A 12,650-nucleotide genomic window follows, 5' to 3' on the forward strand; every position below is an offset into this window, starting at 1 on the left:
TTGTGAGAACACATGCTAGGTGAATGGCACATTACGTGACCATCGTCTCATTCTATGGTGCAAGAAACTTCCAAATTGTAATAATGTGGTTTTCTAAATTGCACTATTCTACTTCCATACCATCCTCCTGTTGACTTGGACCATCCTCCCTAGGGTCCAAAAGCTATCAGGGGTGTCCACATTACACCACTTAATTCACTGCTTTTTCGCCTGGCTGAGTCGGAAATGAGTGAACCGCACCTACACCTTTGCTCTGAGGGTCCTGGTTTTGTGAGGCACTATGCGGGCAGAAGATCATGGACCCGTCCACACATCCCACCCCTGTATTTCAAAATCCCTAACAAATGAGGCTTCTGCTGCTTTGAAGTCTGTATTAAGTGAGGCTTCTGCTGCTTGATAGTGGAAGACTCAAGATTTTCTACATTGTAAATGCAGTACAAGGGTACAGATTAGTGCCTTACTGCACTGCTCAAACATTTCCTGCCCTGCCACTGCTCTGTCCCACTTCTTCCTCTCCCTTCTTTCTTCTCTTGCTTAAAGAACACATTAACACTTTTGTGAACAAATATCTGGGCACTGCCATTTTTTCTGCTGCTCAAACACTGATCAGGAATCAAGGGGGCAGTCTGAAAACCAGTGCATGCATGTTGTGGTGGTAGTTCTTCCTATGTTGCTTGCTGCACTCTATGGACTGAGCGTCATAGAAAACCGGCTGTGCCACTTGTGCCCAGAGACAGATGCATGGACGCAACTCTCTTATTCTACCTTAAAGTTGCCAAGTGCTGGTTGCACTTTCCTTTTGCAAACGAGCAAGCCTCATTTCCCCCTTCATGACTTCTTCTACAGGTTTTTATCATCATCTGTTTTTGTTGTGCATACAAATATTATTTCTGCTTCCTATCATTGTATTCATGATAGTGAGCATAGAGCCAGATGTACAAAGCATTTTACGGCTGCAAACACCTTTTCCTAAAATGGGACTGTGATCTCTTACCAATTTGATATTTGGAAGTGGCGCGTTTTAGGCGCCCTTTCAATACACTAATTAAGTAAGTAATGTATCAATGACAGAAATCTGGTTCCAAAATTTTGAAAAGTTACAGACTCCCAAGTTGGAGTTGTAACCCGTTCGCAAAAAGGAAGGTGTCCCCAAGGGTTCCTAGATCTTGTAAATATTTTTTTTAAATGGGGGCTAGACCGTTGCCCAAGGGACCACTGCCAAATGTCAACGAAACTTAAAAAAGAAGTTAAACATTTTTTGTTTTTTTTTACCCAGCACCATTAAATTAAACAGACTTTTATTCAAAAAAATTATTTAAAAGTTTCTTGAAAATTGATCACAGACATGATGGTCTGGTGACTCCAGGAGGCCACCATACCTGTGATGGTCTCCAATCAGAGTAAGTCACAATTGGAACCTACTATATTAATATTCCTGAAGTATATGAGCGGATAATGACCTACTCTGAATCGAAATATTACAAACTGCCATAGGTACATACGTTGGTTTGTAAAATTCTATTACCAAACATAAAAATGGCTGTAAATTATGACCAGTTTATTGCGACCCAGTAGTACTTCTGGCTGTTAGAACCTGGGATGTTAGGTCACCTAGGGTAGCCTGGCCTAGGGGTAAGACATGCAGTTCTAGAGGCACAGTGTGAAGGTTGCAAACCACCCAATAGTAAATCCACGCAATAGCACACAAAAATAAAACTACACCAAAGTATGGAAAAATAAGTACTGCTTTATAAAAATATATCTCTTTGCTCTTTGGTTTTAGAAATACAGTTTAGTAGTCTACAGCTTGTTTTGAGAATAAATGATATTACTTTTCAGATTACACAATCAATTCATTACTTGTATCAACAGTTCACCTCAATACATTTTCAACTTCAGTAGGTATCACAATAGACCTTCCATGTTCTACAATCTCATGACATTACAGTTCAATAAAAGGGGAGAACAGAACAGTTGCACACTGAAGAATTCCTATTTAACTTCCTCCACGCATACCCCTCTGTTCCACACACTTTACAGTAAAGAGGGTACAACTACTGAGCAATTGACTAGAGTGGGGAAGATCTATAACTTCAGTTACGCTAGGTACACCCTGGCAAGATCAAACACGAGGTAGGTTTCTTCCAGGCAGTCAATCCCAAAGATAGCACTCTGTAGGACCTAAAATCCTTGTTGACAAACTGTGAGGGTTCTGGAAATCCCCTCCTGTATCAGAGACTCTATCTGACCGAAGAGGCTCCCTGTCCTCTGATTTCCCACACCCCCACTCTCCTTACTTTGATGAGGGTCCCCTTGTCACGTTGCACAGGAATGCTGGGAGTAGGGGGGGGCAAAAGGAGCAAAGGAAGAGCTTCTGTTGGGCAGCTCGCTTTCCCCGCCGATTCCCTCCGTCCAGCCACGCTCCCTTAACACAGCGCTGGGCGAGGGGCTCCTGTAGCAGACAGTTACGAGGGCGCTTCTCGCCTACTCCGTTGACGAAAGGCTTCTCCGCCTCCCGCCGGGTCTTTACCACAGGGTCCGCCGGCCTCCCACTGAGCCTGCGCGTCTCCTAGACGCTTTCCGCTTCGTGACCCAGGCCGTCTGTACTCTGAGGCGACTCGCCTCTCAGACACACTTCCTTCTCGGCCCGCCTCCCGCAGGCCTGCGCGGCACTGGATCCGCATCCTTAGACACGGAGCGAGGCAGCGCAGGCGCGAGGGACTAGTGTTCCCGCTTGGCGCCGACCTGTCACCGCTCCTATGCCCGCAGTCTCTCCTCTCACCTGGCTCCACAGAAGGCACTGTCCTGAGCGGAACGCTCACCTCCCCAGGCCACGAAGGCTCAGCAGACACTCGTCTCCCCCTCACAGCTTTGAGGGAATACCGGAAACTACACCTTGCCCGGGTCCGCTTCCTCCACAACGCTGGTAGGTGAAGCTCTGCCACAGGGAAAATAGGGAAGTCTCCCAGCAAGAGCGTCCCGACAGGGGTCAAGGGGCTAAGGTTTAGAGGGGCTTCCACCTCAATCAGACCGATCTTTTCAGCAGAAGTAGGTGGTTGGGAGGGATTGGTCAGGGGTTGAAGGGGGAACGTCTCCCTGTAGTGGCTGTCTGTCACAAGGACAAACTAACTGCTCCCAGTGCGTCCTCCTCCTCTCACCACTGCCTCACTCCACTCTCTGGTCAACACAAAATGGCTTCCTAACCCCTGCCCTTATATAGACAACCCCCACAGGGTCCAGTAGGGTCCAGAAGGTTCTGGAAGGCCTAAGGTTATCCTATGGGGCAGTCTAGGATGTGGCAGTTGGAAACAGTTAGGGCCCTCCATTTTGTGAATTACAGCATTTTCCTGACAGAACAGGCCTCTAGGCCTGAGGTGAAAATCTATGAGGGGGAAAAGTACACCTATCCCCTTAACCAACACCTAAAAAAACTAGTGGACAAAAATTATTAAGGGCATGAGGGGCAAAAAGGGGACAAAATAAATAATACATTGGAGGGACTACGCAAAAAGCCAGACCGGTCTAACACGCGTCCCCCCCAGCTGAAAGTGGGGAGAACTACCCAACCCCTTTGGAGTCCTCATCACTAAGGCGGAAATACCTGGAGAGACCGTCTGCATTGGCGTGGTCCACTCCAGGCCGATGTTCCACCCGGAAGTCCATTCCCTGTAGGGAGATGGACCATCTCAACAGCTTGGGATTTTCCCCCTTCATTTGCATCAGCCAACGAAGGGGTCGGTGGTCAGTCTGAACCAGGAAGTGCGAGCCAAAGAGGTATGGCCGCAGCTTCTTCAGAGCCCACACCACCGCAAAAGCTTCCCTCTCAATTGCACTCCACTTCTGTTCCCGGGGAAGCAGTCTCCTGGATAAGAAGACTACAGGCTGATCCAGGCCCTCTTCATTTAGTTGCGATAACACTGCCCCAATGCCATGTTCTGATGCATCTGTTTGGACAATGAACTCCTTGGAGAAGTCTGGGGCCCTCAGGACCGGTGCCGCACACATTGCCTGCTTCAGTTTCACAAAAGCTTGCTGACAAGCTCCCGTCCAAACTACCTGTCGAGGTTGTTTCTTTGAGGTGAGCTCTGTGAGGGGCGCTACAATAGTGCCATACCCCTTCACAAAGCGACGGTAGTAACCTGTGAGGCCCAGGAAAGCTCGGACCTCAGTCTGTGTCTTGGGGGGTTCCCAGGCCATGATTGCCTCAATCTTCGCCTGCAGGGGCTGCACAGTCCCCCTACCCACCAAGTGTCCAATGTACACAACCGACCCCTGCCCAATCTGGCATTTGCTGGCCTTGATTGTCAATCCAGCTTGTTTCAGGGCCTGGAGAACTGCTTGCAAATGCTGCAAATGGTCCTCCCAACTGCTACTGAAGACAGCAATGTCATCCAAGTAAGCAGCAGAGAAACTCTCCATTCCAGAGAGGACCTGGTTCACCAGCCGCTGAAATGTGGCAGGGGCGTTCTTGAGCCCAAAGGGCATCACACAGAACTGGAAGTGTCCCTCAGGCGTGGAGAAGGCTGACCTTTCCTTTGCTCCATCTGTCAAGGAGATCTGCCAGTACCCCGAAGTGAGGTCAAAGGTACTCAGATATTGGGCAGCTCCTAGCCGGTCAATTAATTCATCCGCCCTAGGGATCGGATGAGCATCAGTCTTTGTCACTGAGTTCAGTCCTCGGTAATCCACACAGAACCTCAGTTCGGGTGTGGTGCCTGGTGGTGCGGCTTTTGGCACGAGCACCACCGGACTGGACCAAGGGCTGTTGGAAGGTTCAATAACTCCCAGCTCTAGCATCTTGGCAACCTCTCCATGGATGCTAGCCTTCACCTTGTCGGACAGCCGGTAGGTCTTCGACTTCACTGGTGGGCTGTCCCCTGTGTCCACGTCATGGGTACACAGGTGAGTCCTTCCTGGGACAAGGGAGAACAACGTAGAGAACTGCTCCAGGATCTGGCGGCAGTCCTCCCGTTGCTCAGGAGTTAGAGTGGGAGAGAGAATCACTCCCTCCACTGACCCATCCTTCTCTTGAGACGAAAATAGATCTGGGAGAGGTTCGCTTTCCGCTACCTCTTCCCCGTCAGTCACCATCATCAACATGACTTCGGGCCTCTCATGGTGGGGTTTGAGACGGTTGGCATGCAGCACCCGTAGGGGCTGTCGAGGGGTCTTAAGGTCCACCAGGTATGTGGCCTTACCCTTCTTCTCCAACACTTCAAAGGGGCCTGTCCAGCGATCCTGGAGGGCACTAAGCTCTCCAGGCTCCATCACCCACACTTTCTGGCCAGGCTCCAATTCCACCTGGTGAGCATTGTTGTCATACCACTCCTTCATGACTGCCTGGCTGGCCTCCAAGTTGTCAGAAGCTTGCTTCCACAACTTCGCCATTTGGCTCCTGAAGGCCAGCATATAGCTCAACACATCCTGGGGGGGTTTCCTGGGAGACTTCTCCCAACCATCCTTCACCAGGCTGAGAGGACCGCGTACAGGGTGCCCATACAGAAGTTCAAAGGGGCTGAAGCCCACTCCCTTCTGTGGCACTTCCCTGTAGGAAAAGAGCAAACAGGGTAGGAGGACGTCCCATTTCCTCCGCAGGCTTTCGGGCAGACTTCTGATCATGCCCTTCAAGGTCTTATTAAACCTCTCAACCAGTCCATTCGACTGGGGGTGATAAGGAGTGGTGAACCGGTAGGTCACTCCACACTCCTTCCACATTGCCCGCATGTAAGCTGACATGAAGTTGGCCCCCCTGTCGGACACAACTTCCTTGGGAAATCCCACTCGGGTAAAGATCCCCATTAGGGCTCTAGCCACCACAGGTGCAGTGACTGTCCTCAGAGGAATTGCCTCTGGGTACCGTGTGGCATGATCCACCAGGACCAGGATGAACCTGTGACCAGCTGTGGTTGGTGGATCTAAAGGCCCTACAATGTCGATGCCCACCCTCTCAAAGGGTGTGCTAACGACTGGAAGTGGTTCCAGGGGAGCCTTCAGCTTCACCCCTGTTTTCCCACTGGCCTGGCAGGATACACATGTCCGACAGTATGTGTTGGACGCCACTTTCATCTGAGGCCAGTAAAAGTGGATGACAAGCCGTGCAAAGGTCTTGTCCTGGCCTAAGTGTCCTGCCAGGGGAATAGCATGAGCCAATTCTAGTAGAAAGGCTCGGTATTGTTGCGGGACTACCAAGGCCCTTGATGAACCAGGCAAGGGTACCTTGGGTTCACTGTAGAGGAGTCCATCCTCCCAGTAAATATGGTAGTGTCCCGTAACATCACCTGCTGCTTGGGCTTCAGCCTGTCGCCTCAGTCCCTCAAGGGTGGGGCACTCCCTCTGCCCCTTACAGAATTCCTCTCTGGTAGGACCTCCCTCCACATGCCACTCAGCAAGGATGGGTAAATCTACCAGAGAGTCTACTTCCCCCTCCACGGACTCCTGGTCCACCACCGCAGGTGGCCGATCTGTCACATGGGGTGTGGAAGCCGGAGCAGGCTCTTCCTGTCTCCTGGTCTGTCCCTTCTTAGCAGCGGGTTGGGCCATTGTTCCAGGCTCCAACCCATGCGAACTCCCTCTCCGGGCAGTCGCAGCCCGTGTGCTTACACAGGCCCAGTCAGGTGTACCCAGCATCGCAGAATGCGTCCGGTATTCCACCTCTCTCCAAGTGTTGTGTTCCATGTCATTCCCCAACAGACAATCGACTGGCACGGCAGGGCTTACGGCAATTCGAAGTGAACCTGCAACCCCCTCCCACTCAAAGGGAACCTCAGCCACTGGATAGTGGCCCATTCTGCCGTCAGCCATCGCGGCGGGGTGGAGTACATTAGGAACCACCTGCTCTGGAGACACCAGTTGACTTCTCACCATAGTCATACTGGCTCCTGTATCTCTCAGAGCCTCCCCTCTCTGGCCATTGATGGTGACCCATTGCCCATACTTTGTAGTATTTGGGGGCACCTGGATCTTTGGAACCATCTCCCGCTCTCCCAGGGACACTAAGGTGACACCCGCCCACTCACCCCCCTTATCTAAGGGCAACTCCTCCCCGAGCGCTACACTAGCTACTCCCGGTGACTTTCCTCCGGTGGGAGGGGGTGGTCTCTTTGGGCATCTGACATCTCCCTTATAATGTCCAACACCACCACATTCAAAACAGTGGAGAACCCTGGGCTGCTGGCTTTGGCCAGGATTAGGGTTTCTGGGCGGGTTTGCCCTAGGGGTGAAACCTGCTCCCTTTCCTTGGAAATTATTTTGGGGACCTTTAGAGAACTCCTTCTTTTTCTCTCCCCCCTCCTTCTTCTGGGGGGCGCCCTGTCCGGCTTTTTGAGAATCCCCTCCAGTCCTCTTTGAGGACACCCGGGTATTTGCCCAGATGTCCGCCTCCTCTGCAAGCTTCCGGGGATTGGTCAGCTTGCTGTCCACCAGGTGTTGGCGCAGCTCGGGAAAACATTTCTCAAGGAGGTGTTCTTTCAAAAATAGATTGTACAGCCCCTCATAATCTTTCACCTCACTGCCCTTGACCCAACCCTCTAAGGCCTTTCTGGCGTAGTCAAGGAAGTCCACCCAGTTCTGGGTGCTTAATTTGTGGCTCCCCCTGAACTTCTGACGGTACCTTTCTGGGGTAAGCCCAAACTTCCTTAACAACGCCAGCTTCATGGTGGGGTAGTTGGTTTGTTCCTCTGATTCCAGGGCCAGCAAGGTGTCCCGACCAGCAGGAGGCATGTATTTATACAAACCACCCCCCAGTGCTTTTCCTGCACCCCATGGGCTCTTAGGGAGACCTCATAAGCAGCCAGCCACTTAGCTATGTCATCCCCCTGACTGAAGCTAGCTGTAAGGTCTTTCGGCAAATAGGGTCTGGTCTCCCTGGCTGTCTCTTTTGTCTCGCTGCCACCATTCATTTCAGGAGAGGACCCCCGTTGCAGGCTTCTGAGTTCTAATTCCTTCAACCTGAACTCATGGGCCATCCTCCTCTCCTCCTTCTCCTGCTCCAACTTAGCCAACTCCCATCTCAACTGTCTTTTCTCCCTCCTATCAGTGAGTTCGGCTTCAGTTAAGCTTCCCCAGAGGCACTACTGCCCCTTCTGGAGTAGGACACTGGTCCGGGGAGTAAGTTTTCCCCCTCAGAGTGGAATAACCCATCTATCTCCACCACCGTGTCCTGGTCTACCCCTTCATCCTCCTCCTTCCTTTCTTGGTGTGCCTCCACCCAAGCCCTGAGACTGGTCTGGAGCTCCCCCTTCCTGGCACCATGCTTGAAAAATACCCCCATTTGCTGGCAGAACACTTTCAGCTGAGCCACAGAATAGACCTCTAGGTTTTCCAAGGCAAACTCCATTTTGAGATAGGCAAACCTAGATTACACACCAGAAATTTTAGAGTTGCAAGGGCAACCTAAAGCTACCTCCACCCACCACCAGGAACAAATTTGGAAAAATAAAAAGACAAATTAGGAGGGCCGCAAGGAGAAAACTCCTGGTGTAGGTTTAGTGTATTACGTTGAATTACTATTGAGTAGCTGCAACCAAGTCAGGATCCCACCGCTAGGCACCAATCTGTTAGAACCTGGGATGTCAGGTCACCTAGGGTAGCCTGGCCTAGGGGTAAGACATGCAGTTCTAGAGGCACAGTGTGAAGGTTGCAAACCACCCAATAGTAAATCCACGCAATAGCACACAAAAATAACACTACACCAAAGTATGGAAAAATAAGTACTGCTTTATAAAAATATATCTCTTTGCTCTTTGGTTTTAGAAATACAGTTTAGTAGTCTACAGCTTGTTTTGAGAATAAATGATATTACTTTTCTGATTACACAATCAATTCATTACTTGTATCAACAGTTCACCTCAATACATTTTCAACTTCAGTAGGTATCACAATAGACCTTCCATGTTCTACAATCTCATGACATTACAGTTCAATAAAAGGGGAGAACAGAACAGTTGCACACTGAAGAATTCCTATTTAACTTCCTCCACGCATACCCCTCTGTTCCACACACTTTACAGTAAAGAGGGTACAACTACTGAGCAATTGACTAGAGTGGGGAAGATCTATTAGTTCAGTTACGCTAGGGACACCCTGGCAAGATCAAACACGAGGTAGGTTTCTTCCAGGCAGTCAATCCCAAAGATAGCACTCTGTAGGATGGCTGGGATCACTCCTCTGACACCTTCCTACCAGGCTCTTCAGATTCCTGTCGACCTAAAATCCTTGTTGACAAACTGTGAGGGTTCTGGAAATCCCCTCCTGTATCAGAGACTCTATCTGACCGAAGAGGCTCCCTGTCCTCTGATTTCCCACCCCCCCCCACTCTCCTTACTTTGATGAAGGTCCCCTTGTCACGCTGCACAGGAATGCTGGGAGTAGGGGGGGGGGCAAAAGGAGCAAAGGAAGAGCTTCTGTTGGGCAGCTCGCTTTCCCCGCCGATTCCCTCAGTCCAGCCACGCTCCCTTAACACAGCGCTGGGCGAGGGGCTCCTGTAGCAGAAAGTTACGAGGGCGCTTCTCGCCTACTCCGTTGACGAAAGGCTTCTCCGCCTCCCGCCGGGTCTTTACCACAGGGTCCGCCGGCCTCCCACTGAGCCTGCGCGTCTCCTAGACGCTTTCCGCTTCGTGACCCAGGCCGCCTGTACTCTGAGGCGACTCGCCTCTCAGACACACTTCCTTCTCGGCCCCGCCTCCCGCAGGCCTCCGCGTCACTGGATCAGCTTCCTTAGACACGGAGCGAGGCAGCGCAGGCGCGAGGGACTAGTGTTCCCGCTTGGCGCCGACCTGTCACCGCTCCTATGCCCGCAGTCTCTCCTCTCACCTGGCTCCACAGAAGGCACTGTCCTGAGCGGAACGCTCACCTCCCCAGGCTCAGCAGACACTCGTCTCCCCCTCACAGCTTCGAGGGAATACCGGAAACTACACCTTGCCCGGGTCCGCTTCCTCCACAACGCTGGTAGGTGAAGCTCTGCCACAGGGAAAATAGGGAAGTCTCCCAGCAAGAGCGTCCCGACAGGGGTCAAGGGGCTAAGGTTTAGAGGGGCTTCCACCTCAATCAGACCGATCTTTTCAGCAGAAGTAGGTGGTTGGGAGGGATTGGTCAGGGGTTGAAGGGGAACGTCTCCCTGTAGTGGCTGTCTGTCACAAGGACAAACTAACTGCTCCCAGTGCGTCCTCCTCCTCTCACCACTGCCTCACTCCTCCACTCTCTGGTCAACACAAAATGGCTTCCTAACCCCTGCCCTTATATAGACAACCCCCTCAGGGTCCAGTAGGGTCCAGAAGGTTCTGGAAGGCCTAAGGTTATCCTATGGGGCAGTCTAGGATGTGGCAGTTGGAAACAGTTAGGGCCCTCCATTTTGTGAATTACAGCATTTTCCTGACAGAACAGGCCTCTAGGCCTGAGGTGAAAATCTATGAGGGGGAAAAGTACACCTATCCCCTTAACCAACACCTAAAAAAACTAGTGGACAAAAATTATTAAGGGTATGAGGGGCAAAAAGGGGACAAAATAAATAATAAATTGGAGGGACTACGCAAAAAGCCAGACAGGTCTAACACTGGCCCTAAAGCCTCTTAAAAGCTAGAGATGGGGCCTTTGGTGCCCACAATGCTTGTTAACATGACGGAAACATAAGTATAAAGGTATGAATGCATTTTGCATACACTGATGATTGCTTTTAGCAAAAATGCCATCATTACAGTATTTGTTACATATGAAACCCATGTTTCAGCTCACTGTTGTCTACAAGATTTTATAAAGCTTTTATGAGGTGGAATTAAGGTAGCTTTATATTCTTCTTAACAAGTATTGCATTAATTTTTCTAAATGCCTTTATGCCTCCAAGAAAGGATGTAATCAGTTAGGATTGCGTAAGCCTTTGTTGAATTTAATCAGTTTTATTATTCTTTGATCGTTTGTACAGTTACAGGTTTAAAAGACTTTCGTTGAAATCCAATTGTGAAACTTATAGTAGCTAAATTTACAGCCCTTTTTCAAAGAATTATACTTATGATTCATGAAGTGCCAGAGTATTACTGTAGCTTTATGAGGAATAGGAATTCCATGGTCATCCAAGTAATGCTATATTAGATTTGTCTAGACAAGTGGAGTTTCTTTCATGTTACATGGATAGGACTGGGGGAACAGAAGACCGTTTCTCTCCTTTAAATGATTTATTAATACCAGTGTCTCAATACTAACAATTTTTCTCAAATTTTTCTTTCTAGTCTTGGCTTCGGACTTCAACCTGAGGATATTTTTAACACTGATAGTGTCATCAATGCTGCTTAGAAGCCATTGGGTTTCTTTTTTTACTTTGAGAACTGACTATGCTGTGGTTAAAAATATCTACTGCACTCCACGGTCTTCCTAAGATGAGGTATCAGAGAAACAAAGGCTGTGGGCACAGACGAGACTGCCTTGAGTTACACAAATGCTGTTTGCCTTCATAGATACACGTTTGATGTTTTTTTATGTTGTTAAACCTCACCATGTATTTTATTCTGAGGAATTGGGTATTACATAATTTAAATGTCTTATGAATTTACTATGTCTCTAGACTGACAGTAGCTCTTAAAAGATAAACTTAATAATTTATCTCTGCTTTTTAACCTTATTTGTAAGATTAAATAACGTGCAATAATTGCGTGGGGTGGTGGTTTTATTGATTTTCTTATCGATTAGACCCTCTAATTGACCCTGGACCTTATCTTTTCAATTTTGATAGTTTCTCAAGGACTGATTCTTTAACCTTTCAGCAACAATGACAAACCAAATTGCAGTACCTCAATTGTTTACTCTACACTTTTGTACTTATATTTTCCAGAGATTGGTTACACTATTGTAAATTGTAAATAGTTAATAAATAATTGTATCATATACTGCCCTATACCTGTTTCAATGTTAATCTGGGATACAAAGAGATAAATAAAGTTTTATTTACTATACAAGCCCTGGGTCAGATTGATTTGCTACATGACGGGGCCTTTGACTCAGTTCCTCATTCTGTTATCTCAGTTAATCCTTCAAAATGTATGATTGATATCTTTATTACTTTTTAGAAACAACATAGAATGTCAGATGGTTTAAATTACTCTCTTAGATACTCAACTCCCAACAAAGTTCCATAATCATAAAACAGTTGCCAAAACCAAGAATGTCTTGCCAGACTGTGGTTCCCATCCATGAGGACCCAATGAAAAGGGGGCTTTTGAACATAGAGGTATGATAGAAGTTCAAGCAGAACACCATATAAAACAGGAGGGAAGTTCTATAAAGTTCTATAAAGATGCCTTGTTTCTGCTAACTTAAACACATCAACTAAAATCTCCAAGAACAGATATTCAGGATCTCACAGGCAATGAGCTGAACGTTTGCAGCATATACCGTTATAAATAAGATTCTGTGCACACTTCTGCCATCTATTATTGGGCTCAGAACATTATGAGTTGTTTTTGGTTTGTGGTGGTGGGCCTCAGCTAGGCCTACCAGTGCTAGGGGTTCGCCCATCCCTGCACAAGTCCTCAGACCAATAGAAAGAAGTTGGCACAGAAACTGGAATAGAAAATACAAAATGTATTAAACCTCATGAGGTGGAACTGCATTCACACAACACACTTCGACAATGTATGAAGTAGCACACTGAATGGAAGGAGCTT

General features: G+C 48.6%; 1 protein-coding gene across 3 annotated transcripts in view; it reads left to right on the forward strand.

Annotated features, from left to right (window-relative positions):
- GOLGA4 (golgin A4) overlaps positions 1-11,942 on the forward strand; it is an 853,888-nt gene extending 841,946 nt beyond the window's left edge. For all 3 annotated transcript variants that reach the window (XM_086964776.1, XM_086964774.1, XM_086964775.1), the window contains one exon: positions 11,220-11,942. Coding sequence is in view for 1 of the 3 variants with exons in the window: in XM_086964775.1 (XP_086820901.1) it covers positions 11,220-11,243 (24 nt within the window). In the remaining 2 variants the exon portion in view is untranslated. The remainder of the gene's footprint in view (positions 1-11,219) is intronic.
- The last annotated feature ends 708 nt before the right edge of the window (positions 11,943-12,650 follow it).

The sequence above is a fragment of the Lissotriton vulgaris genome, chromosome 4_1 (assembly GCF_964263255.1).
Source record: "Lissotriton vulgaris chromosome 4_1, aLisVul1.2, whole genome shotgun sequence".
NCBI lineage: Eukaryota > Metazoa > Chordata > Amphibia > Caudata > Salamandridae > Lissotriton > Lissotriton vulgaris.